We start from the raw sequence: 26,460 nt of genomic DNA, 5'->3' as shown, positions 1-26,460 counted from the left end.
CAAAGTAGCCACCTTTTGCTTTGATTACTGCTTTGCACACTCTTGGCATTCTCTTGATGAGCTTCAAGAGGTAGTCACCTGAAATGGTCTTCCAACAGTCTTGAAGGAGTTCCCCGAGAGATGCTTGGCACTTGTTGGCCCTTTTGCCTTCACTCTGCGGTCCAGCTCACCCCTAAACCATCTCGATTGGGTTCAGGTCCGGTGACTGTGGAGGCCAGGTCATCTGGCGCAGCACCCCATCACTCTCCTTCTTGGTCAAATAGCCCTTGATGCCTTCAGTGTGACTCTACAATTTACATAGTCATGAAAATAAAGAAAACTCTTTGAATGAGAAGGTGTGTCCAAACTTTTGGTCTGTACTGTGTAATATATATATATATATATATAAAAAGAGGACCGTATGTATCAGTGACACCTAACAATGTTTTTTGGGTTACTGCTCAGAAGGTTGGGGTGTTCAAACCTCAGCATCTCCAAGTTGTCAATTTTGGGCTCTTGAGCACGGCCCCTAAACCCTGAGGGCGCTGTATCACGCGCGTTGAGGAATATTAATGCCGTATTATACACGACATGTAAAAGCCTCGGAAAAAAGAGCACATGAGCATAAATGTGAGACATTTTAAACTGGATTTCCAAAGAAAAAAAAGAAGAAACCATCAGAACTGATTATTTATGGTCCACTTTATTGCATACATCTGTTCAGGACATGATAAATTACTAAAATCCACTTTGTTCACGTAAGGCAGAGGTTCCAAGTTGGGTTTGAAATAAGACATCGCAGCAGGAGTGTATATCGGATCGCAGATTAGACCTTGAGGATGATGCAGAAGAATAAAAGCAAAGAAATCGGACTGGACGAAGAGACCAGTGGCACTGATTTGCTCACAACTTCAGCGTCCCGTTAACGTCACTGCAAAGGACGCAAACTCAGTCAGGAACATGGAATGACGGCTGTATACACACACACACACACACACACACACACACACACACACACACACGGCTTCATTAAAACGACCAGGCTTTTGTATCTCCAGTAATATTAACACCTGGTAAGAGTCTTGCACTGGAAATGCACATCAGATTCTGTGCATATCGTATGATGGGGTTCTGAAATGCCTCTGGCAGCTATGCTAATGATACAACCACTGCTTTAAAAGCTCGGAACTAACACGACTGCAGTTTCCTGAGTCTTTACACACACACACACACACACACACACACACACACACACACACACACACACACACACACACACACACACACACACATATATATGAATATATATATTCCTAGTCTCAGAAAGCAATTTAAACATTTAAAAAGGTCAAAAGTCTCTCGTTCCTGGAACAGGACTAATCATCTGGGCACTGGACGGTCCGTTATTGCGCCACGTCTCTTCCAGGGTGCGACGGCGAGCGCTCAGAGGACCAGCTTCCGATCTGGGTGCTCGGTGTGGCCTGTTCTCTGGTGCCGGAATTCGCGGTGTTTACTCTGCACATGCTCGAAATGCTGCAGAAGCTCCTTGTGGTCGACCTGCGGCTGGGCGGTGCGTTTGGCTCTGGAGGAGTTCGAGTCGTCCCTGGAATAAATAAATAATCATTCCCATGATTCTGCATTTCAGAGCAATATTAAGACATTACCGTAATTTCTGGACTATAAAGTGCACCCATATATAAGCCTCACCCACTGAATTTGACAAAGATTTTTATTTTGAACATAAATAAGCCACACCTGTCTATAACTGAAACACTGAACTTTACACAGCGAAAGACAGTGTCTGTTACACGGTGTAACTGGTGAAATATGTTGTGGCTCCGTTAAGAGCAGAGCGGTATTTTGGGAATAGCATGCCGCCACATTTTCGGGTATTACTGCATGTGTGCAAGACCGAGGAATATGTCCTTATTATTTTCTGATGCTCGTTTCTATGTTTCTTTGATTAACCCATAACGCTGTTGCCAAGAAAAATAAAAAAGCACGAGTTTTGGAAACCTGTCTGTGCTTATATGATCTGTGTTGTAACTGGAGTTAGCGAGCTCTCCCTTCACCCAGACTCAACGCGCTACAACGGCTTGTATCTAAACAGTAGCCGACCAAGAAAGTCATTGTTCACTGTCTTCCTCCTTCCTTCACAACAATTTCTCTCTTCTTTTGGCATCGCCGTGCGTTTAAAAATCACCATCGGTGCAAGTTTCTCTCCTGAAGCCGTGCAGCTCAGAACACAGTTGAGGTGCGTTTTTTCGTTTCCGTTCGGAAATTTTATTGATCTAATGTTACGGGGTTCAGTTTTTTGGCTTAAAGTTTGTGAAACCGGGAAAAACCCAGGAAAAATCCATAAATTAGCCACTTTGTTGTTTAAGCCGCGGGGTTCAAAACGTGGGAAAATATTATTATAGTCAGAAAAATACGGTGGTCTGGTTTCCAGCTGCCAAAAAAAAATCCTAAATGATCCTACAGTAGTCCTGAGAGGTCACATGTTATAATATGAAGTTTCACTTAAGATCTCAAACTTCGTTTGTCCTCCCAATAAAACGAGTCGTTTCCCCTTTTTTTTTTTCTTCATGATCTCGAGTTAATTTTCTCCACACTGACAAACGTTTTATTTTAATTTTTTTCTCGCCATAACAAAATCTTTTCTCTTGTTCTCGACGTAAACATCGTTTCCTCGTGATGAGGAATAGCAAACCTTATGTTAATCTAGAATCAAGCTTATCTTCCTCCATTTTTGTCAGTTTCTGTTCTGTGGCACTCACATTCAAGTCCATATTTCCATACACCAGAAACCGAGAAGATTCATTCTTTTTTAATTATGTAGTGAGAAAAACGGGTTTTTACGTTGAGATTCTGAGAAAAATAAGAAATCAACCTTTGGTAAGTCCAGATCACGAGAAAATTAAATCGTGACTTCCCTATAAAGAAGCAATAATCTGGGGGGACAAAAATACTAATCACCAGAGAACAGAAAAACAATCGTTCTTGGAGATACTACGCTTTTAGATAAGTCTTTTTCTCGTAGGCTTCGTTCGAGTTCCACAGCTTCGTCCTGGACTAACTAAAACCCCGACTCGACACTTTTCAGCTGGTTTTCTCTGGAAACCAGAGGTAACCGGAGGAGTATTTTGTTAAAGGTTGACTCACACAGTCCTCATGAGCTCAGGATTGGGGACACAGCGCAGACGGTGAGACAGCAGCTGGAACGCCTGGCTCTGTGGCAGCAGCATCAGCAGTCCGTACAGAGCTTTGATCAGGTACGGGTTGTTCTCCACGTCGAGCAGCTGCAGGCGCAGGTCTACACAAAGTGCGAAGGAGAATTTCTCCGATTAATCAGGATCAATTGCTGGAGCTATCGGCAAAAATCCACAGCGGTAGTTTTTACGGGTTGCGCTTCACAGTACGAGAGCAACCTCTAGAGGTGAATCACTGAAAGTACATGCTGCTTATTTTTATAATTGAAGTGTTTTTTATTATTAGTGATTTTGAATGTAACTGTTATGTTGAGTTTTTATATATATATATATATATATATATATATATATATATATATATATATATATATATATATATATATATATAATTAATACATTTATATCTTTCATTTTGCACTTTTAGTACTTTTGTGTGTGATTTAGTACTTTTTCTGTAATAAAGTTCAGTACTCCTTAACATGGAGTTATATTTTGTTTGTTTGCTTTTTAATCCAGTATTCATTTTTAAAAACTAATCGGTTGATTAATCGGTTATCGGCAAGTACGATCCAACCTCGCTACCGCTATCGGTAAAATCAACTCGCTCGACTTCTAGTCTCCTCACAAACAATGAATTTATCCAATCTCACTTTAATTTAGTTGCTCGTACATGGTTGCATAAGCACTTATACTGTCAAACCTCCTCTACCACTGACACTCCAACTCCTTCATTCAGGAACATGCTTGCATAAGGGCTTATACGGTCACGCCTCGTCTTCCACGAACACTTCAACTCCTCCATTCTGATTTTCTCCTGCTGTACTTTGTGTTCTGTTCTTAATCTCAGAGCGAACTCATTAGCAGCTTAGTAGCTGCTGGTTTCTGTGACTTCTGCCTATGATTCTCAATGTAGATCAAAACAAAATAAAAATAAATATATAAATTTATAAGTGAATTTATACATTTGATAAATCAAAAATTATAAATAATAAATATAATATACACTCTCCGTGCAGTGCGCAGTATCGCATGTAAAAACAAACAGCACCTGGCGCCATTGTCTGACCTCTGGTGGCCGTTCTCGTAATGACAGCGGACCTTCATGGCTGCTCCAGCAACAGACGCAACCCGGAAAAACTATCAGAATAGATTTTTGCCAATAGCCAATAGTTCCGAATAGCTGAATAATCGAAAAAAATTTTTTTTACCTGTCTTGCAGTCTTGCTTATTAAAAAAAAAATACTTAAATGAACTGCTGTAGTGGTGTAATATAAATTAGAGTGAACTTACATGTAAAAATGGGGCTCTCGATGAGCTGCACCAGTTTGTCTACTTCTATCAGGAAATCCACAGTGACCTCCAAATCACCGCTGCATCAAGGGTTGAAGGTTAAGGACAACAAAAACGCTGCATGGAAAAGAATTTCAGGGCTAACGATAGCTATCGAAATTCATCGCCGAATTTTTATATAAAATTGCAAGAAATATGGACAATGGACAAAAGCTTGTGGACATAAGTTGGTATGTGCTTCTATTTGAACATCCCGTTCCACATTTAGTCTCCATTTGCTCTTAGTAAAGTCAGGTACTGATGTAGGTGAGGTGAGGAGGCCTGGGGTGCGGGGTAGAGGTCAAAGCTCTATAGCAGGAGATGTTCCACTCAAACCCATATAAAGGAGACTTCATAGAGAAATTTGATGATTTCTGATTCAACAAAAGAAAGTATCTTAGTAATGCGCATATAACCTGCTTATTTTCCGTTCCTAAATCTAATTGGTCGACCCACGGCCCCTTCTAATATGACCGTAATTAAATCCTGTTTTTTAAACCAATAGAACCTTTACAGCTAATTTAGTGTTCTGATCGCTAATCTTTGTCCATTATGTTGCTTAGCAACCAGCACTTACTGCTACGGTGTTTGACCGCCTGGCAAACAAATTGGATGTGGTGTGGATTAATAAGAAGAAACTTAATTATTAATTTAACACTGGGTTTATGGTGTTTTTGTTCCTTTAATAAAAGCAATAAAGCCACTCCAGGGTGTGTGTGTGTGTGTGTGTTTAGTATAATGATTATTACTGGTGGAGGAGATTTTGCTCAATTTTATAACCAGCATTGCATCTGCTCAAATGTCTGTAATGCATGCTTTATAGAAGCAGAGACACGGGCATGATGGAAAGCCTGAATGATGCTCCAAGAGAAGGACATTTCTGAATTCTGCTTCTGGTCATGACTGGTTTTTGGTCCATTTGGTTATGCATGTGTTTATTCCTCTAATTTCTAGAATCTACATTGAATTTCTCAATGAAAGAGTGAAGGATACAATTTTTGGATGAGGTCGTACGCGTGGTGGTAGTTCTGAGTCAGGAAGCACAGCGAGACCGTGGCCACCGGGTTATGGCACCAGGAACGATAGAGGCAGCAGAACAGAGCGCAGCTCTCCTGCAGAACAGAGCAGAGAAACCTATATGTTAGACATTTTTCATTCCACAATTCCATACTTTTCAAGACTCAGATATGCAGAATTCAATAAAGACTTTTAAGACCATATTTACCATCTGAATTATTGAAATTCCAACTATAGCGTGCGTTCTGTTACAATCTTTGATTACGGTATTATTATTGTTATTACTATTATCATTACTATTATATTACAAATCATTAGCGGAAGGTTGTAGCTACTGAAGTTCGTATAATTTAACACCAAACCACGTTCGATGCACAGCATTTTATTTAAACTGCAATTCATGTGCATTCTGTTCATGTTTGCACATTCTGCGTTTTCAAACAACGAAAACACGGGTTTTCAAAAACGATCTCCAAAGAGGCGGAAGTTAAATAAACGGCGGGCGGAAATGACGTCGGTCGAATCGTCTGAGGTCGTGCTCGCGCGCAGTACAGGGACGTAATCGTTTTCAGATGTCTCTACATGGAAGAGCAACTTTTGGGTTTTTAAAAAAAAAAACATTGTTTTCAAACGCCATCGGAATCGTGAAGATGTAGCCTTTGTTTTATAAAAAAAAGATTCAGTTTGACAAATTCTTAATTTTATATTTGAGAAAAACTAATAGTAAAATAGTATGGAAACTTTCTTTTTCATGTGTAATTCCATCCACATACTAATCCAGACCTGGAAATCATTCAAATCAAATTCCATACTTTTTTTATACTTTTAAAAAATGCGTAGGTTAAAACCCTGGTTATAAAAAGAATCTGGACATCACAGAAGCTTCAACTTTGCCCTAAAACAATATATAGTGCACTGTTTGGGTGTCCGATCCAAAATACAGTCCAATCTATTAAACACACAGGGGTTTATGAAAAGATATGAGCCACCCCCCCTTATGATCATCTTCCACTCTCATGATAGGCTAACCAGGCTCCACACATGGATGTGTGTATGTTCCTCACAGGCGTTCGCAGGTCTTTGAGCTGGTTCCGGAGCTGGAAGAGTTCAGCCGAGGTAAGCAGAATGGTGTTGAGCGTTTGTACCATGGTGGACGCAAACTTCAGGTCCTCCTCCTTCAGGAGGATGTCAGCCATAGAGTGGAAGATGTTCTCAGCGTGCAGGAGGAGACACAGCTGCCTGCAGTGTAAAGAAGAAAAGAATGATCCATTATTCAGCATGGGCCTACTGAAGCCATGTTTCATAGAATAAAATTGGAAACTAGGAACATGTCAGGAACATGTCAGGAACATGTCAGGAACATGTCAGCTTCTTATATTGGGATTTGTTTTTACTAGGATTGATGTGCATAGGCCACACCTGCTCAATGAAGCTGACAGGAAATTAAACCTCCTTTAAAAAATCTCCTTCACGTCTGCTGGCAGAAATACAAGCCAGATCTTCGCCCATTAAGCTGACAGAAAATGAAACCACACCTCCTTCACCTTTTTCAACAGAGCCGGCCACACCTCTTACACTTCTACTGGAAAATTTGCCACACCTCCTTTAATGGAGCTGTGAGGTCACGACTTCTATATAGGAATTGATCGGTACATAGGAAAAACCTTCTTCAAGAAAGATGACAAAGAGTGAGGCCATAACCTGCCACATAGGAAGTGACAGTCATATAGGCCACACCCCCTTCTACAGAGCTGACAGGAAGTGAGATCATGTCTCTAATCTGCAGCTAGCAGATGCACAGACTTGTGAATAAATTCCACATTGGGACCCACAGGCCACGCCTCCTCCGTACTTTATTAGCAGGTCTTACCTAATGATGAAGGCCCCCCTCATTTCCAGAAGCTTCCTCTCCTGGCTAAAGCGCTTCAGAAGGTTGATCATGAACTTGTAAAAGTACGAGTTCATGCTGGGAGTCGAGGGTGAGGAGTCCACCACTTTAGAACCTGAAAATCACACACGTGTCAAGTCCTGCTAAATCGTAGGCACCTGTTAAAAAAGTGTTTATCAATTTTAGGGCCTCATTAGTGCCACACTGCGAAGCTGATCATTAGACCACCCATGTCCTGATACAGACATTACGCGTCGGTGAAGCAGGATCAAACGATTATTCGAGTCGGTTACTCACTCGGCCCCAGCGCTTTCTGCGCTTGCTTGCCTCCATCCGGGATGTGAAGCTCGGTTTTATTGGCTCCCTCACACGACTCCGACAGCTCGGTCTGTCCGGCGCGGGACGATGCGATCTCCGCTAGAACTTCCAGGTCTTTCAGGATGACCTTTTGGAGAACAAGCGGCACTGAATCGGTTTGCGGAAGACCGAACTGCCTGTGTAACCGCCAATTTGTTCGCTTTACACACCATTACCCAGATCCCAACGAGGACCGCCCAATAGACAATATTCCGTTAACCACTTATGGGTGCCTCGACTTCTATTAATAACTAAGAGGAAATTTTAAATACAATCAAACAGATACGTTTGAGCAAAACATTTAAAATTACATTCTTAAAATAGGTCTCAGGCGTTGTTCAAAGAGCCGTTCCAAATGTGGGGGCGTATTTTGGGGACCCCTGATTTAAAAGAACCTTTAAAATTTCTATACAGAATCTTGAAACGTTGCATTTTCCTCTTGAAAGTGGGTCTAAATATAACCCCGTATGAGAAACTAAGATCCATCTACTTTAAAAAAATCTTGGGAAACCTTTATTTGTAAGAGTGTATCTATGGTACTGGAGCATGCCACGAATCAAAACAGCAACAAGAACTATCTAGAACCTTTAAAAAAAATTAAATAAAAGGTTCTGTTTGTAGACCGTTATGACGAAGAGGAGACCTTTCATTTCATAATCAAATGTTGGACAAGCTGTAAAAAAAAAAAGTTGATCTGGAACCCTGTTCCTTTTGGAGAACCTTCCAAACTGTCATTATTAGAAAAAAAAAAAACATTACACCAAGCTATGGATTCTCCACTATCTGAGGAACCCTTGAGGAACCCATTTTCTCCCACCCTGTCCATTGGAAAACCAAACGCAATATCACTCACCTCGTCGGACTCATCGGAAAGTGTCTTCAGCAGCATGGGGAACAGACTGTCCGTATGGCGGAACATCTAAACACACACACACACACACACACACACACACACACGTTTTTATACGTCTGGCGTCTTTCAGACAGAGTTCCCCGTGTTGGTCCTTACTTTGCGAGGCGTTCTGATATAGAGATGGTAGAGCCACTTCAGCACGGCGATGCGAGTCATCATGCCGGTGGAGGAGTCGTGCAAATGTCTGTTCAGAACCTGCACGATGCCGTCGAGGTCCAGCGTCACGTGCGTCCTGTCGTTTCTACAGGGACAGGAGAGGACATGCTCGTGCTAATACGCTAATATTCACGATCTCCTCAGCGCCCGAGACTTTTAACTCCAAGATTGCAAACCACAGCGCTTTTGAATTCTCGATTCTGATTGGTCGGTTTGATTTATAATTCTGCGTACCATATTTTAATTCTTTGGATATTAATTATGGTTTTTTTTTGTTATCCCGGTCTCATCTCTTTGCCCAGTTTAATCCAAACAATTGTGTGAGATCATTTACACATCATACCCTGTTGGTGTGAAGAAGGAGATGTTGCTGAATCCCACAGACTCCTGAGAGGCATTGAGGGAATCTGAGAGAAAAAGAGAGCGAAAAAGAACAACAGTGAAAGAAAGAAAGAAAGAAAGAAAGAAAGAAAGAAAGAAAGAAAGAAAGAAAGAAAGAAAGAACGAAAGAACGAAAGAAAGAAAGAAAGAACGACACAAAATGTAAAGTCTAAAGATCAACAAATTAAGAAAGAAAATCGATCTAGTTGCACGTTTGATGAATAAAAACGCAGTAACGATACATTTCCAAAATAGCTGGAACGTCATCATTCTGGGATTGTGTGCTGGAAGTCTGTTGGTGTGTTTATCATGAATAAAGCTGAATGAGATGGTGAGGAGTTGAACTGATCGAAATTGCATTGACAAAATAAATAAAAGTTTGATTGGCCGTGACAAAATATTAGCACAACAGGAGAAATGCTGCAATGTGGTTGGCTTGCGCAAATAAATGGCTCTCGTGTGCCCTCTGGTGTTTAAAGGTGGCGTTGCAATTATTCTCATAAAAGCAAATATTTTTTCAGCCATGTCTCTTTGGATCCTGCAATATGGCTCACACCCTTTTACCACAGGATAAGGCTTAACCAGTGATCAATAATTAATTATTGGAAATTGTTCCAAGCACGAAGAACTGGTTCCTGTAAAAATCACACACATGGTGAAAAAGTGAGGAACTCACCATTAAGATCCACTTCGGTCTTACTGGTCGTGTCCGTGCTCACCGGAGAGCTTATGGTCTGCTCGTCATCTTCATCATCCTCGGGGGTGACGAGCTTCATGAGGCTGCTGTTGCAGGCGCTCGCCGCCTCTTTAGTGCCTGTTCGAGGTGGTTTAAGGGCACGAAACCAAACAACAGGTCGGAGAGGTACAGTGAAAACGTCCGTCTTACACCACCAGGGGGGGTTTGATCGTCATCTAATTTTTACTTCATTTTCGAAATATTTCGACTTTATTCTAGTAATTTTTACTTGATTTTCGAAATATTTCGACTTTATTCTCGTAATTTTTACTTCATTCTCGAAATATTTTGACTTTCTTCTCGTAATTTTTACTTCATTCTCAAAATATTTCGACTTCCAACTCGTAATCTTAGATTTTTGTTTGTTTGTTTTTTAACGTGTCACTAAAACGTCGTAGTCTGCGATCATTTACATGCCACTTATAATAAAAAAAAAAAATCGTCAGTAAAACAATTCGACAGAATTTGAGGTGAATCCACATCAGTGTGATTAGAGGATACTCTTCTTGCGGTCGTCATAGGATAAACAGGGCAGCACTGCTGTTAGAATGCCAGAGGAGTAAGGCAAGACCACTCGTCCTGCCAGCTGAATAAACTCCCTCATCCAGGTCATCGCCGTCAGCTGGATAAGATCATTAGCTGAGGGGCAGATTAAGATTCGAGATCTCAGAATCACTGAATATACACTACAGGGACAAAAGTGTTAGGAAACTTTACATTTCCAGCCAAATGTGGTTGTTTTCCAAAATGTTAGCACAAACTTGGGGGTACACAATGTCTTTGGATGCTGTGGCATGAATTTTTGCCTTCACTTGACAAAACCTGTACACAAAACCAGCTCCATTAAGATATGATCTAAATGGGTTAGAGTGGAAGATCTCCTGCTTTAGAGCTATTTAACACCTTTGGGATGAATGTGAACGCTGATTGCACCCCAGACCTCCTCAGCTTCTCAGCTACATAACCACCTGAATTTACCAACAGCTTTGTATCAGAATGAGCACAAAATCTCCACAGAATCTAGTGGAACATCTTCCTAGAGGGGTGGCAATTATGCTTTTATTGTGTGTGTGTGTGTGTGTGTGTGTGTATATATATATATATATATATATATATATATATATATATATATATATATATATATATATATATATATATAAAAAATATATATATATATATATATATATATATATATATATATATATATATATATATATATATATATATATATATATATATATATATATATATATATATATATATATAAAAACTCTAACTCCAATGCTGTGTGGGTTTACATAAGCGATCGACTGATTCATCGATTTGCTAAATAAAAATCAATACCGATAGTTTTTCCGGGTCGCGTAATAACGCATACTCGAATTTACTTTAACTTTAGTTAATTTATACTTAATTCTAAGTTATACTTATTATAATTTATACTTTTTCGACATGCTTTAATGTGCAAGTGCAATACTACCTAACTGGATTTAGCATGACATATTGACCCCGGTTAAGTCAGTCAAATTATTAATACGATCTCATGTATTATGTATGTAATAGGGGAAAATAGTAGCTTGGTTTTAGATGATGATCAAATAAAACTTTTATTTACATCGCAGCAACATCGAACTGCCACAATTTGGCCCTTGAGCAAGGCCCTTCACCTTCACCATTGATTGCCACTTTGTTTAGGAAGGAAGTTTCCAGGCTCACTAGGGTACATTTCTGGGATATTCTCACAGGTCTTAATAAGATTATAATGATTAGCTCTGTAGCTTGGAAGCTCCTGTGAAACTAGAGTTCAAAGTTCAATTTAACTGAGACCCGTGTCCACTTACTGAGCTTGGAGTCATCAGACACTTGGCAGTGGATGACCAGGATGTTTGCCATATCAGCAAACTTCACGCTCGAAGGAGTTTTCTTGATTTCTTTCAGAAATTCTCCCAAAACCACCTCACACCTAAAAAACCAAGAACTGGTGTTACAACTACAGAGCATGAAGGGCATGAGAACAGCCGAGAAGCAAATTAGATGAAATCTATCCATCAGTCAATCAATCAATCAGTTCTTTACATGCGTTTGATCTCTTTGCTGCTGTCTCCGAGGATCTGAAAAAGGCCATCTAGAATTTCAGGCAAATAATCCAGCAGGTTTATGTCTGGAACTGACTCCAGCACCAAGATCTGAGGAGACAATAAAACATTGAGTCAGTGTACAGCTTACAGGATAATACACCTCTTTCACTGTGATTGACACACTGATGCATAGGTCACGCCCACTTTACTGTGACTGATGCTCACCCACGAGATGATGAACTGCCGAGCGTACTGATTGTTGGAGTAAATCCTCTCGCGCAGCAGAGGAACAAACGCCACCAGGTCGAACTTGTTGCTTTCAGTAACAATGTCCTACACGGACAGAGGTTACACGTTAAAAGAAGCCACGATTTCATAAATATTGCTGTTTATACGAAACATTTTTCTGGTTTACCTTCAGAAGGCGATCAAGAAGCTCGGAGCCGCTCTTCACGTTGGGGTCTGGGTCGGCTGCCAGCTGGGAAACGTGTAAGAAGTGCGTTTAGTGAAATCCTGCGTTCGATACGGCAAGCAAAGACGGTTGCATAGGACACTGGGCGTGTAAATGTTGCTATTCGATACTGCATATCCTCAGCTTTAAATGGAATTTAAGTGTATATTTCATCTTCAAAAATATACATCTGTGAAAAGTCTGGAAACCCAGACGGAATTGCATGGTGGTGAAGTATGAAACGGTTGCCATGTTGGTTCCATTCACTTTCCGGAATAAGTCTCCAACCTTCCCTGTATCAAAACAACCCCAAACTATAAAGCTTCCACCTCCATGTTTGACTGTGTGGAAGAGGGAGTCTGATCACATCTTCTCTCCTGTTCTCCATCTTACACAAGTTCTTCTGCTGGAAGTCATTCATTGTCCAATTAGTGTGTGGGTTTTTTTTTAGTTTCTTGGGTAGGAACAAAAGGAGCATATATGTGTCTCATAAATCATAAATCATAAATGTTTTCAAACTCGTACAGATTGACTTTATCATCTATACCTATTACCGGGTTTCTCCAACATCTCCGCTAATCATCATCATCATCATCATGGATGCTGTTACCTTACTGAGGCCATCAAACAGCACATTGAAGTGAGGAAGCACGGCTCCCCTGGCCACCTTCACGATGTTGTAGAGCGCCTCGCAGGCGTAATACCGCAGACGGCTGTCCGAGTCGTTAAAGCAGGTAAGCACCGGCTCGATCAGCTCTTTCAGGTACAAGCCGGAATCCTAAAAACACACAAGGCACGCTCGGTCATCCAGATAATCTGGAGGGATGAAAAATGGTGTTGGAAGAGATACAGTGTGCGATGAATCAATGTTTTTTTTCCCCACGTGTCTGTACTTCCATGTGTTTCCATTTACTGTAACTTCACTACAATTCAAAATCAAATCTCGTACTTTTTGCTCGACTACGTTTTGTGAAATCTGTCGTTCCTTTTTTTTTATTTATTTATAAAAACGTAACTGTTGAAACACTCAGTGAGTCACCGATCAGGTTCGAGCGCACGCTCCGTTTTACACGTATTTTTATTGCCGCTTTGCGTATCTACTGATCACCAACATACAGTTCAGCATCAGTTCAACAGTTCAGCATCGTCAATTTTCAGATATTCTTCCTAAAATTCTCCCTTGTAGAGGGCGGTATTTGATAAGATTTAGGGGTATCAAATTATAGAATGGTTTTTTTCCCATCTAGCAAAAAAATAAAAAATAAATCTTCTTTAACACGCTGAAAAATGTATAAAGAATCATCTTAGTTTTTTTTTTTTCTTCTTTTGTTATGCACTTCATGTATTATATTTGTTTGGGGTATTTTATTCCTGGGTTTTTGACACATTTTGCAGTCATTCACAATTATTTATTATAATTTAGTCATTTCCTTAATTTTAATAATAATAATAATTATTATAATAATAATAATTATTATTATTATTATTATTATTATTATTATTATTAAAAAAATATACTAATTCTAAAATAATAATATATTAATTCTATTATAATAATAATAATAATAATAATAATAATAATATAATATTAATTAAATTTTTATGCACCACAAGGACTGACAATTTCGTTGTACCCTGTTCAATGAAAATAAATAAAAAATCAATCCCTCTATCTATCTATCTGTTATTGATTTCCTTATTGTTTAGGTGGATTGTATTTTTTGTCTTTTTTATTGTAAAAATATTTTTGTATTAAAAGTGGATGTGCAGGTGTGAGGGTGTATGGGCAGGTGTGAGGGTGTATGGGCAGGTGTAAGGGTGGATGTATGGGTGTAAGGGTGGATGTACGGGTGTGTGGGCAGATGTAAGGGTGGATGGGCGGGTGTAAGGGTGGATGGGCGGGTGTAAGGGTGGATGGGCGGGTGTGCGGGTGGATGGGCGGGTGTGAGGGTGGATGTGCAGGTGTAAGGGTGGATGTGCAGGTGTAAGGGTGAATGTGCAGGTGTGTGGGTGGATGTGCGGGTGTGTAGGTGGATGTACGGGTGTGTAGGTGGATGTACGGGTGTGTGGGCGGATGTGCGGGTGTGTGGGCGGATGGGCGGGTGGATGTTCGGGTGGATGTGCGGGTGTGATGAGCGTGTGTGCGGGTGGATGGGCGGGTGTGCGGGTGGATGGGCGGGTGTGAGGGTGGGTGTGAGGGTGGATGCGCGGGTGGATGCGCGGGTGTGAGGGTGGATGCGCGGGTGTGAGGGTGGATGCGCGGGTGTGAGGGTGGATGCGCGGGTGTGAGGGTGGATGCGCGAGTGTGAGGGTGCGTGTACTTTGCCGAGAGCGATGGAGCAGGCGGCCAGGCCGATCAGACCTCCTTTCCGGCTGTGTGGGTGCTGCGAGAGCGCAAACTCGGACGCCAGGATCTGAATGACGTGCCTGATCTGAGTCGAGTTGTTCTGAGCTACGAACTCCCTCACGAGTCTGCAACAAAACACATGAAAACATCAGGAAGACCAAAAAACAGCATTACAGTGACTACAAGACGTCCGTATTTTCCTTCCCGATCAGAAGTATGACATACTGATTTTTGAAAGTTTCGTAACTTGAAGCCTGAGTGTGAAAAGTCATGAGGTTACGGATAGATTCAACTTTACAGCCACTCAGTGAACATGGTACAAAAAGTTCACTTTCATTTCTTTAGTTTAGACAGATTCTGATCCTGTTGTGTCTGCAGGAAGTTACAGCTCTACCTCTGCCATGTTAATCTGTATTCTATGTGGCTTTCAGGAAGCGACTCGCTCTCCGTAGTGATGCGATACGCTCGAGAAACTGTTTAGCGACAAGAAATGGATCACAGTTACAATCTGTTTCCCTCAGGGATGTATTAAGTGACGGACTGCAAGTTTGTTTATTCTCCACTTTGCACTTTGAGCGCATTAAAAAAATGTATAAAAAAATTGACCAAACTCGCAAAACAATCACAACAATGACAGGAGTATAAAAGATAAGCTAGGGACAATCCCACACAATACGAGGGAGTGAATGAATGAAGGATGAAAGGAATGAAGGATGAAAGGAATAAAGGATGAAAGGAATGAAGACTTTTGTAAAAGGATGCTAAAATAAAAACAGTTATGTAGATCATATGTTTAGAAAATTATATGTAAAACACACACACACACACACACACACACACACACACACACACACACACACACACTTACATACCCAAATAGGGGTCTGACAAATATATATTATATATATATGGATATATGACACTAAAGCTTGAGTTAAATTATGCAGCTAAGATAATGAGGATTTTAAGGTTAAGGGCCTCGCTCAAGGGCCCAGCAGCAGCTTAGTGGGATTTGATCTCACAATCTTCCGATCCACTACCACTTTCCCTTTTAAATAAATATCTACAAATATATACACCGTGCATTCAGGAAGTGTCACATAGAAATATCACATGTACAGAAGTATTCAGAACATTTGGCTTAAAAATGAGCTCAGGTGCCTCCGGTTTCTTTTGATCGTTCCTGAGATGTTTCTACACCTTGATTAAAGTCTACCTGCGGAATAGTTTACTGGACATGATTTGGAAAGACACGCCCTTCTCTATAGGAGGCCTTACAGCTGATGGAGTAAAAACCAAACCAACGAGGTTGCCTGCAGAGCTCAGAGACAGGAGACATCTGAGGAAGGTTTCGAAACATTTCTGCTACACTAAAAATTCCCAAGATCACAGTGGCCTCCATAATTGTCAAAAAGGTAGTGTGGACTACCGAGGACCATTCTAAGAGCTGGTCGCCCGACCACACTGAGCAACCCGAGGGAGAAGGGCCTTAGTAAGAGAGGTGACCAAGAACCTGATAATCTCTCTGACTGAGCTCTGGAGATCCTGTGTGGAGATGGTACAAAGTTCCACAAGGACAACAATCACTGCAGCGCTCCACTAATCTGGGCTTTATGGCTAGACAGAAAATTCTTAGTTCCAAACCCATAGAAGCCCACTAGGAGTTTGCCAACAGGCAGCTGAAGGACTTTGCAGACTGTGTGGAAAAGGTTTCTCTGGTCTGATTGATGTAAATTCTAAACGTTATCTCTGGAGGAAATGAGTCAGGCATCTCCTGACCAAAACCATCCTAAAAGTGAAGCATGGTGGTGGCAGCATCATGCTGTAGGGTGTTTCTGCAGCAGGGACTTCAATAGAAATCTGTTCCACTGCTCTCAGGACCTCAGTCTGGATCGAAGGTTCACCTTCCAACAGGATGCAGCCAAGACAATTACATCATGGCTTACAAACATCTCCGTGAACGTCCTAGAGTGACCCTGGACCTGAACCCCAGAGTGACCCTGGACCTGAACCCTAATGAACACCCTAATGAACATCTCTGGAGAAAGCCGGAAGTGGATTTTAACGGGACGTGTTACATTATAGGAGTCGGACGGAGAAAAATTTAATCTGGAAATCGATTAGTTTTCCAGAGGAACCGTGGAGGAACAGGGTATAATCGAAAACACGTGATGGTGTGAGGACCGTTATGAAACCCAGGATGGAATTGGACAGGAATCCATTCGGTTACGATCAACGATGTCTATCAGGTCTGAACATTCTAATGAACCTCGAATCAGATCCTATGAATAAGAATAACTAAATATCTGCCCAGTCTCATGATTTCTGAAGACCACAAAGGATGCACGTTGAACATAGTGTACAATCAAAATGGGCATGAAAACTGATCATGTTGACTTGATTTTAAATGGGAAAGCATGTAAAAAAAAGAAGGGACGGACACACACACACACACACACACACACACACACACACACACACACAAAACTCAGACCCAGATCACGTGATCATCCAGTCTCGCTTCTCCCATTTCTCACTCACTTTTCAATCTCCAGTGCTGCCACTTTCCTTTTCTCATACAGCTTGTCGTTGAGAGCTCGGACAATGTTCGGGGTCAAAGGGGAAAAATCCTTCTCGGTGTTCATCCTCACAACCTTCTCCAGCAACCAACCTTCAATCCAAAAGCCTTAATGAGGAGAGAAGACAAGCCTGGATGATCTCAACCTCTTCTCTAAGAACTGTACTAATGTATAATGTTCCCTACACTCGTTTTTTTGTTTTGGTTTTATCTGTTGGAAAGACAGAAATGGAGACCTGATTTGCTGGGATCTGATGCTCAGCCTTGAGCAGTTTTGGTTTTCCAGCTGAATAAAGAAACCCGGGCATGGAGCAGTTCTCAAAACGTTCACTTCCGCATTGGCTTTACATACAAACGCAATGAGAAATAATGATTCGAAAAGGAAAACACTGCTCGTTTGCTCCTGGATTAGTGGAATTTCATTCAGGTAGTTCCTCAAAGAACTGCTGGAGATGAACATCTACTGCTCACATGATTCTTTCGCCCACACCACAGGCTGTTTAGCCGAATCCAGATCAGCTGCTTCCGCATTCCGCAGGATGAGTTACCGAGCCCAGAAAAATCGATTCGTTTTAATAATATAGTACATTTGATATGTCGAGCCCAGATTTGTACTGCGCATGCGCATATATGTATGTGCCTTTATATCAAGAGAATAACTCGTAAAAAAAAAATGTACAACCAATTGTTTTCTTGTGATCTCAGCATAAAGGTTGTTTTCTTGTATCACGACTTTTCGTGGACGTGGCACGAAACGTGGATGAGCCCGCACCACAAATGTTTATGAATATTATCCATGATGCAGCATCTAGAACAGGCTCTAGAACATGAAAATATTATAATGCATGGCCTCTTCCATACCTAAAAATGCATGCATTCAAATTTTTTTTAAATTACTTTACTTACATTACATTACTTTCTTGCACCTTCGACACCATACATTGAAACTTGATCAATAAAACAAACTTTGTAACAAAGCACAGGTTCAACCACATCATTGGTGGGTCTCGTGAGAGAAGAACGAGGAGTCGGTATACAAATATAAACTGTATCCGAATATGTGATGGTTGTTGACTTTAGGAGGACACGACACATAGAGATCAGTCCCCTGCTAAACATCAACAGCTCCTCCAAATCACCTGGACTTCACCTTGTCCCTCAACACCAGCCGCATAACAATGAAAACATCTCGACAGTCTTGGCCCAGCTCCCACAATGTTCTACAGAGGAACCTTCGAGAGCATCTTGAGCACCTGCCTGATTTGGGAATGGAATCGGAAAATTGCATTTTCCACATAACTAATTAGTTTGGCTGATTTTCCCGGTGTCTCATGGAGAGCACCATAGACCAAAACACTTATAGAGAATTGTTTTTATGGAGTTTGATGTTGAAATTATGAAATGTATTAATAAAAATATAATTATTCATTAGAAAGTCAAATTTTAATACAGTACAGTACCGTGTATATATAAAATAGCATTTTTGGGTTTGGATCCGTTTATCATGGAGGTTTTGGGACGTAACGACCGTGATGAACGGGGGATTAATGTATTTTACAGATAAGACCTAAGCCAGGAGAAAGCTGTTCTCTTTATTCCAACAACATTCTCAAGTCTAGCAATTAGGATAGAATGAAGCTTACTGAGGTCGAGCAAAACAAGTTAGGAGACAAAACCTTGATCCGAGGCCAATAGCAGGTCATTTACCACCTTAACCAGTGACGTCTCTGTGCTACGACGAGGCCTAAATCCTGACTGATACATTCAAAAAATGTTTTTCCTCAGTAAAAGTGAGCAGAAGTGCTACGCTACAACCTTTACTAAACTCTTGAAGATAAAGAGGAGGTTTGATATTGGCCTGTAGATATCTGCAGTTTGAAGGATTTAGGTACATAATCAGACAAGGTAAGGGAGGTGTGATTGAGATGGTTTGGACATGTGCAGAGGAGGGACATGGGGTATATCAGTAGGAGAATGCTGAGGATGGAGCCACCAGGAAGGAGGAAAAGAGAAAGACCAAGGAGGAAGTTTATGGATGTGGTGAAGGAAGACATGCAGGTAGTTGGTGTGAAAGAGGCAGATGTAGAGGGGAGGGGGGGACGACTCCTAATGGGAGCAGCCGAAAGAAGAAGAATCAGTTCTGATGGAGGAGTTTATAATTTTTTTTAGAACAGGTTCAAATACTTCTGAAATGATCTGCAATGTAACCCAAGTCTAAGTGACACAATGTCCTGTTTTTAATATAATAACCACAAATTTTAATATAATAACCACCAACTTTATAGTCTACTGCATACTGGACATTATGGTTCCGAATAAGCTAAACTACAATGCTGAGGCCTGCCGTCTTCATGAAGCTGTGAAAACCACGTGCACCATGTGCTCCTCATTAACACTAATTAGCTGGGTAAATATATGTAGGCTGGCAGTTGCAGTAGTTTGTTCCTTTTCAGTCCTGTTCAAAAGTCTGCCACAGTTTGACAGCGTTGGATGAAACAAGTCCGGGTTCTGCGATGCATCAGTGGGAGTTCAAAATGTTTTATTTGTCGGTGAGTTCTGCAGGAAGAGTTCAGTAACACTGTCATTATCCCCAATGTTTCTTCAATGCATTTTTGTTTGTGGTGTTGCAGGGATCTATCGTACTAGCAGTTTCACTTCTGTGCAGTTTTGAAAGTGCAACTGGTAAGAGAGCATTTAGAGTGTAATATGAGGTGATTTTGTACAAGTCAATAAGCTGGTATTTGCTTTAAACCTGGATTTAATATATATTTCAGGGAAATGCATTCCCTCCAAGTGTGTTGATCCAAACACATGCCTCCTATCAAATGATGGACAGAGCTGTAAATGTGCTTCGGGGTATTTTGGAGACCTGTGTGACCAAGGTGCTTCATCTCGTACACACACACACACACACACACCACACTTGCATGAATTAACTGCATTGTTTATATATTTTAAACACTATAGATTGTCTTCTTCTTCTTTTTTTTTTATTATCGGGACTGCGGCAAAAATAAGGTCATAAGTAATCTGCAACTACAAATCTGGCTTGCAATACAAACTAAATGTGTTTTTTAAAATGTGTCCTGCTTTGGAGTCTTCATTAATGTTGCAAAAGCATAACTGACCATTAGGGGGCAGAGTAACGCGGATAAGTGCACAGCACTGCAATGCATGATTTTTAATGGAGAATTAATTGCTTAATTAATTAAAGGCAGAAAAATATCTATTTGTGGGTATTTTTTTCTGGAAAGGGCAGAATTAGTGTGCATTAAAGTGCTATTAAAAGCTTTTTTTTTTTTATAAAGGAGTGAAATAATTGAATGTATTAGTTCTGGCCAGTATTTGGAGGTATATATGGATTTCATCTTTGCTAAAACAGCTTATCTTATCCAATACACACTTGCACAGTAAACACCTTGATTTTAATTAGAAGCTGAAATAACACTACAATCAGAAGTATACTTTTTGAAATATAAACCAAAATATAAAAAGCTAGTTGTAGTTTTCCAAATTACCACAATAGGGAAATGTATGTATTTTTGCTCTGAGCAAACATTTTAAATTATGTATAATTTTGTAATTTTTAGATGTTTAAGCCAAATCAGTGTCTACCTGCAACCGCCACATGTGTAGTGGATTTTTCACATGCCATGTTAATTTTAAATGACGCATTATAACCTTTTTTATTGTTCCTGGATTCTTGATCTCCAATTACATGTTTTACAAGGAAAAGTATTAATCAATCCTGCCCCAATTCTTTAGTGTCCATAACACTGGCATATAAATAAAAAATAAATGTATCATGGGTACACTATAAATGTGTTAAGTCCTGGATATCATTTGGATCATCTTAAACAAGGAAACCCTCATTTTAAAACCGGCTTGGCCCCCAGTGTGCCCCACAGTACCAACACCACATTCCTCAGGTCCTTTAACTGATTTTTAAAACCTTGTTTTACATAACAATAATTAAAAACCCTGGAAATCAGCATCTTTGTGTACATTTACATTGATTTTTACAAACCTTTCTTCAAACAAACCGGAAGGTCTAATGTTTAACACGTCTCATTCAATCCTGTGGCTTTTTCTTACAGCTGTAATGATGAACGTTGTTTGTGGAAAGGATTCGATCACGATCTCGGTGATCGAAGACTTTTTCATATACTACAGCGTCGGCCTCGGATCTGTGCACTTGGCCAACCCTGACTGCCGCGCCAGGAAGGAAGTGATCGCCGGTGTTGCTTTTTACACCGTGCGGACACCAAAAGACAAATACGAGTACTGTGGTGGTGCACCTGTTGAGGTAAGGAATGGTGTCTTCTCATTTTTGGTTCTTTGGGCTCTATAGATGTGTTACGGTATATGCTGCAGTCTTTTGATGGCTATTCTGAATTTTGAAGTCTTCCCAAAGCAGACTGAATATGGCTAGTCAAATTATTATTTTTTTTATAAACAAGTTAACTTGCTGAACACTATGGACTTGCAATGTATATAAAATTTGGTTTAGATTGGTAGTATTGTTTAGAATGTAAAACAGCATATCTAATAAATGTAACCAATTTTTGCTGCCCTCGGGCGTATTCTCTAGCGGAGTGGTGGACATGTTCATTCCTGACCAAATTTATTCCAACATGCTTTGCAACTGGATCCCACTCATGAAGCGTTATCACATGGTACCATCTGTCCTGCTTGAGACACCACTTAACAGTTTAGTTTAACCCCAAACTTCATAAACCTAATCCAGTTGTTTAACCTTATTGGAAACTGGATCAGGTGTCTTTCCATGACCATGTCTAATCCCCACAAAACACAATTGGGTCCAGTGCTGGACATTTTGGACAAATATTGGTTTAATTTGCAGGGCAGTGTTTTTAATTGGTGTAAATTGGTCCACATTCTCCTCACTCATGCTGCACCTTTAGTAAAGCTCCATCTTGGGTCATTATAATGAGATTAAACCTCCATTGAATTCTTCCTGTGTCTCCCCCTACCCATCGTAACCTTGATATCTCAGGAGAAGCCAAATTTCATGACTTGTTTACCTGAAAGCATTTTCCTCCCTAAACAGAAAAACATTACCCATGTGACCTACTCCCTGACACTGATGTCTGACCTGCAAGTGTACGGAAACATCGTAAGAGACCCGGCCGTGAAGATCGACTACAAGTGTGTTTACCCGTTCATCCGCACCGTCAGCCTGCCTTTTCCTGTCCTCCCTGTAACAAGGTAATGCAATAATTAAACTGGATGCTGTAGCAAAATTAGGAGTGATTTATTTTTTTTCACTTTAAACATAGAACCAATTTCCTGTAGAAAGTCATAGCCTCTGTATTCATCGGCTACACCAATGCCCCAGCAAGTTCTTGGATTTCTTGGCTAGGTACATCTTTATAGAAGGAATTATTTTGATATGTGATGCAACCTTGATGCCTGAAAATGCATTAGAAAGCTGGTTCCTCTGCTGAGCAGTTATGGGGTTAAGAGTGGCAGCTTGTTATGGCTGTAATTTGAGCTAAAGTCCACTACCTTTAACCACTAAACTACCACTGAATTTTTATTAATGAAACGCACAAAGCAGAAATGTATACAAAAAGTTACTGCTGTTCTAAAGTGGAATTTCCTTATCTGCTTCGACGTGGAAGTTCGGTTTAAGATCATGACTTCTGATCAGAGGAGCTCCTGCTGATCTGCTTTTGTTTTCCTTTGAAAATGGCTGTACTTCCCTTTTCCAATACTACACATTTTCCTTATTTTGCACAATAGAATTCAATTTATAAGAGCATCTCGCTTTAAATGTTTGTATTTGTTTTTATAAAGTCCCTTTGGCTACTGTAGAGGTAGCAATAAGGTTATTTGGAGCAATACTGTAAATGCATTGATATTCCAGTGAAATTCCAATATACAAGATTGACCGTAGTGCTAAAAAGGAAGTGCTTCTGATTGGAGTAAGTGTTATAGCTCTGCACCCACCATGGCCCTTCATGGAGAAGGTTGAACACCCCTGATCTAATGCGACTACTGACCCCTAAGAGAAACTGAAATGCTCCTCAGCAAACAGAAGCTATTCCTACTCTAACTAAGGCTGGTCCTCAACTCGAAAGTTTCTTCACAGTTCAGCAAGTGCCAACCATTTTTGCAGCGTAGACCATGAACTGTATTATACTGCAACTTTTTTCAATATGCAAGTAGCGTTTGCGTTGGTTCGATCTTGTGAAATCTAATTTCGTGAAGGAAAATGGCATTGAATTATTCGTTAGCTTGCACTAAACAAAAAAATCAACATTGAGGTGTCCAGGTTTTGTTCCCCAACAACCTCTACTTGTGTAGCTGAAATACCCAGAGGTGAAATTATACATTACACAATAGAGTTGCTATCAATGGAGTTTATTTTTGAATTTCCTACCTGCAGCGAGACGGTATTTCGGATGGATGAGCTGGAGGCGAAAGTGGAACTGAGCATATATAGGGACGAGAGGTATGTGGATGTCTATGGAGGCGTTCCCACTGTGCCCTACAGGGACAGAGTGTTCGTGCAAGTCAGTGTGACCGAGCCAAGGGACTTCTTCAACTTGAGGGTGGATGAGTGCTGGGCAACTCAGACTGACAATCCCAATGACACGTCAAGCCTCACACACACACTCCTGCTGGACGGGTGAGCTGTAGAAGTCATCTAATTGTTTAGTTACTTCAGATTGTTTTCCTATAATGGTACAGTGGGGTGTGTAACATCCTTTCAGCTAACCTTCCAATCTTCCCCTTTTTCAGGTGTGCTGATGACGAAACCGTCTCGTTTATAACGAAATCGATCACCTATCGAAATGGTACAATGGCCCAAGGCGGACAAAACGGTGTGAGCTCAACAGTGCGGTTCTCTTTCGAAATGTTCCGCTTCATTGTCGAGCCCCATGAGCTTTATTTGCACTGCATAGTTCACCTCTGTACACAAGGGCACGTAGAAGACTGTGTTCCTGTAAGTGCACAAATCAAGTGTTAAAGCACCGAGTGGGATTTAATGTGGGGGACTAATTTTTTTTGGTTTTCTTTCCAGGAATGCAAATCCATCATCAAGCGGGAAGCTTCGTTGAAGGAACCCCTTGAAGGTCTAGTGTCTTATGGTCCGATTAGACTTGCGATGCCTGAGCGGCAACAAATGAGTAAGAGTGACTGATGGTCTTGCGTGGCCAATTTTTTGCAGAATTGAAATTGATGTGTACAAACTTGGATGAGGTACAGTGGAAATGTAGTGATGAGTAAGAGTGTCCCTTAAGGGGATCCTTGAACTAAATTGCCAAAATCAAGATTTTAAAATGTTAATGCCACCTGCTATTTAACTTTTTAGAGGATGCCAAGAATTTGATTTGCATGTAGAGTTTAAAGGAACCTGCTTTTGAAATCTTCACATTTAGATTTTTTTTTTTTTCTTCTGGTTCTGCCCTCCTTTTCTGCCACCCGAATAAGTGGTTCACTTGTGTTTTTCAAGGTTTCTCATACCATCCAAAGTAGTTTTTCCTTGCCAGTCACCCCATTCTTGCTCAATAGGGGGTTGAAAATACAGGGGATGTTATTTTTGTCTTAAATACCAATTGAAGTGCAGCAATGTAGATTGTGGTTTTTTTTTTTTTTTTTTTTTTTTTTTTTTTTTTTTATAAAGCAACTTGCATATGCCCTTTGTGCTTTATATTAAGTTCTGGTTACTTCCCTGGTTGTTGCTACTTTATTCATTATATAGCAAGCTAAAAAGAATCTCTTGCAAAAGCCAATTTTTGCTTTGAATGGGTTTAGAATGCATAGTATCACATGATTCCTTTTTTTTCCCCCCTGTTTTTTGATTGTCGTGATTTTGCCTTTTTGTTTCTGTAGACATTGTTTATACCCTGATGCTGCCCATGGCTGTGGTCTGGATCTTGGCCCTCTTTCTCCTCTTCCTGATCTACATTGCCAAAGCAGGGAACAAACGCATGGCCTACAACTCTCCATCATAATGCACCGGCACCAAAAACCTTATTTTATTTTATTTTTTTATTTTCAAATGTGCTTATACCGGCTGGATGATGAGCTGTAACTCTGTTGAACTAAAGATGGTGGTGATGACAAATCTGTTTCCTTGTCTTTTTTGAACTTGAGGGGAATAGTAAGACTAAAGCTGAAAAGATCTTGTCTAGGTTGAAGGCTTAACTGTGTTAAAATTATGCCAATTTACTGTCAATTTCTTGTTTCACCTGCCAAATTAAGACTCACCCCAGAAATTGATTTTTGTGCTCCAGTATGATCATCTGGAGAACAACAGTTTGTATCCTATCCCATCTCAGGCCTTATATCTAGAGATCAAGAGTTACTGGTGTGCTCTGGGTGGGTGGGGCATTTGTTCCTGTCAATCTAAGGGTCTTTAGCAAATTGAGTTTGTGAGCTTGTGTAATCCTCCTCTAATCCACAGATTCTCCTGTAATAGCAGTTTTTTAAAAAGCAGTTCACGTGCCTTGTTCCTGTTTGCCTTCACCCTCATCACCTGGTAGCAATCATCATTGAAGATTGCTTGCTGGTTGGGATTAGTGGGTGGCTAACTGGAGAGGGCAAACATGAATAAGAAAATTAGAAAGAACACATCCCTACATTTGTGTTTTGAACGTTTGAAAGGCCGCTCATGTTTAGATTAAAAGCTCCTGTTTAAGATTGTAGCACAACCCTAGTAGTAAATGTTTGACTTGAAGGCAGTAGTTAGAATTTTGTGGATGACCCCAAACCCATGTGGTTCTTCTCCAAAGGACAGCAGTTGGAAGCGCACAATTTTGCACACAAATTCAATTTCTTTTCACTGGAACTAACAGGCCCAAGCACTGTTTCAGCATGAGTGGATAAAGTGAGCTCAAAGTAGGAGCCTCATCAAACATTTAGTATTTATCAAATGCTCTTGTCGCTGAACAAACACTAATCCCTACAGCCACACCATGCAAACCGCATGTGGCAGGTGTCTTAATCCAGAGTGATTTACAATTTAGCAGATGAGGGCTAAGGGCCTTGCTCAAGGGCCAAGCATTGGT

General features: G+C 40.5%; 2 protein-coding genes across 5 annotated transcripts; one reads left to right on the top strand and one right to left on the bottom strand.

Moving 5' to 3' along the window:
• Nucleotides 1–663: 663 nt before the first annotated feature.
• vac14 (vac14 homolog) lies at nt 664–17,972 on the bottom strand. 4 transcript variants are annotated; one of them, XR_014536712.1, is made up of 21 exons: nt 17,656–17,972; nt 17,383–17,527; nt 14,816–14,966; nt 13,105–13,272; nt 12,459–12,521; nt 12,269–12,376; nt 12,042–12,151; nt 11,807–11,928; nt 10,467–10,604; nt 9,906–10,043; nt 9,192–9,255; nt 8,789–8,933; nt 8,633–8,698; nt 7,720–7,867; nt 7,405–7,537; nt 6,599–6,773; nt 5,511–5,629; nt 4,479–4,558; nt 3,142–3,292; nt 1,241–1,582; nt 664–1,192 (listed from the first exon to the last, which is right to left on the bottom strand). XR_014536712.1 is itself a non-coding variant. In XM_083561032.1 (20 exons), exons 2-20 carry the CDS (start codon nt 17,484–17,486, stop codon nt 1,423–1,425), a joined length of 2,343 nt encoding a protein of 780 aa, XP_083417158.1. In that variant the 5' UTR covers nt 17,487–17,527; nt 17,656–17,972; the 3' UTR covers nt 664–1,422. The 4 variants fall into 4 exon arrangements, 1 of the variants encoding a protein (XP_083417158.1); XR_014536713.1 differs by having other exon boundaries at nt 1,249–1,582; XR_014536714.1 differs by having other exon boundaries at nt 664–1,003; nt 1,271–1,582.
• A 1,853-nt stretch (nt 17,973–19,825) lies between these two features.
• zpd (zona pellucida glycoprotein d) lies at nt 19,826–25,517 on the top strand. Its single transcript, XM_083560136.1, has 9 exons — nt 19,826–19,968; nt 20,050–20,101; nt 20,194–20,301; nt 21,517–21,725; nt 22,491–22,648; nt 23,832–24,074; nt 24,188–24,392; nt 24,471–24,576; nt 25,283–25,517. The coding sequence occupies exons 1-9, from the start codon at nt 19,933–19,935 to the stop codon at nt 25,402–25,404; spliced, it is 1,239 nt and encodes a 412-aa protein (XP_083416262.1). The 5' UTR covers nt 19,826–19,932; the 3' UTR covers nt 25,405–25,517.
• Nucleotides 25,518–26,460: the final 943 nt, after the last annotated feature.

Source organism: Silurus aristotelis (assembly GCF_946808225.1).
Source record: "Silurus aristotelis genome assembly, chromosome: 14".
NCBI classification, from domain to species: domain Eukaryota; kingdom Metazoa; phylum Chordata; class Actinopteri; order Siluriformes; family Siluridae; genus Silurus; species Silurus aristotelis.
This window is presented reverse-complemented; position numbering and strand designations above follow the sequence as displayed.